Raw genomic sequence first — 1,353 nt, 5'->3', positions numbered from 1 at the left:
GGCGCTCCCAGGGGCCCAAGCAGCCTGGAGCCGGGATGCAGCACCACATCCCTTCCCCTCCCGTGGGGCCCGGCGGGGTAGGGCACAGCTCACCTCTGCTGCCCCCCGGCTTGACGAGGGACTGCCTCTCTCCCGGCCTTCCCCGCCACGCAGAACCACATCCCTTCCCCTCCCGTGGGGCCCGGCGGGGTAGGGCACAGCTCACCTCTGCTGCCCCCCGGCTTGACGAGTGACTGCCTCTCTCCTGGCTTTCCCCGCCACGCAGCGTGTTCTGGGACCTTTACTGCGCAGCCCCCGAGAGGCGAGACACTTGTGAACATTCGAGTGAAGCCAAAGCCTTTCATGACTACGTGAGTAACAAGTTTTCTAATCCTGGCGGTAATTACAGCGTTGGGGAGCTCCGGCTTCTCCGGCGGCGCCGGGAGCCGACGTAACCCACCGGCACGTTGGTTGTGTTGGGTGTTGTGCCTTGTGTTGGTGTTTTTTCCTTAAACCGACAATGTTCTGATTTGACTGAACAGTATTTCATAATGTTGCAATTATGTAAATTAGCTCAGATACTTATCTTAAGCACTTAAAGGCATTCAGGCAACTGGTAGAGTGAAGCAGTTTTGCAAAGCAATGGACAACAGAGCGTTTACTAGGGGGTCTAGGGTGAGATATTTCATGCTGAGGGCACCTCCCGGAGCGGGCAGGGGTTGGACTGCAGTGGGGTGAAAAGGGGGAATTCCCCAATATGCTGTTGAATGCCCCAGTTAATGTCTCCCTGCCTTTGGTCTTCCTTGGTGTTGAGTCCTCCCTCAAAACCAGGCAGGTGAAGGTGTTTCCTGGTTGAAGATGGTCTTGCAGGCTCCTCTTGGTTGACAGTGTGCATCTTGTTGGTGTTTTGGGTTGGTCTCTGCAGGGGCATCAGCACAACCCAGAGATGATGCTCCTGGGTGGGACGGCAGGGTTGAGGTGCCTCCCAAAAGGGCTGCTCTTGGTGAGGGCGTGTGGCATGTTGCCTGGGGTGGGCAGTGGGTGGGCTGTCTGCTCCCATCCCATGCATCGCCCGCGTTCGCAGCATCAGGAGGAATTTCCATCAAGGGATTAGTCACCTGGCTGTGGGCTTGGACCCCAGTCAAGTGAATTTAAACACTGTAGCAGGAGCTGGTTTTGTCTGCTCCGGGGAGCCAATGGTATGGAAACCATTTTTCCTCCCTTCCCAAATTTCTCAGTTGCCTCAACATGCCTGGGTTGGGATGTGTGAGGGTTTGCTGGCGAGCAGCACCGGGCGAGTGTCTCGGGGACCTTGGCAGTGCTGCTGCGTGCCAGGACTGGATGGGGGGGGCGCCCCGGGGGATTGGCAGTGGC

At 57.7% G+C, this 1,353-nt stretch overlaps 1 protein-coding gene across 1 annotated transcript in view; it reads left to right on the top strand.

Moving 5' to 3' along the window:
* Positions 1 to 1,353, top strand: part of SSBP3 (single stranded DNA binding protein 3) — an 86,594-nt gene that overhangs the window by 18,556 nt on the left and 66,685 nt on the right. Inside the window, exon 2 of the mRNA XM_009993597.1 lies at positions 266 to 350. Within this exon, the coding sequence (XP_009991899.1) occupies positions 266 to 350 (85 nt within the window). The remainder of the gene's footprint in view (positions 1 to 265; positions 351 to 1,353) is intronic.

The sequence above is a fragment of the Chaetura pelagica genome, unplaced genomic scaffold (genome assembly GCF_000747805.2).
Source record: "Chaetura pelagica isolate M959 unplaced genomic scaffold, ChaPel_1.0 scaffold433, whole genome shotgun sequence".
Taxonomy (NCBI): domain Eukaryota; kingdom Metazoa; phylum Chordata; class Aves; order Apodiformes; family Apodidae; genus Chaetura; species Chaetura pelagica.
Note: the sequence above shows the minus strand (reverse complement) of the source record. Positions and strands in the feature narration are given on the sequence as shown.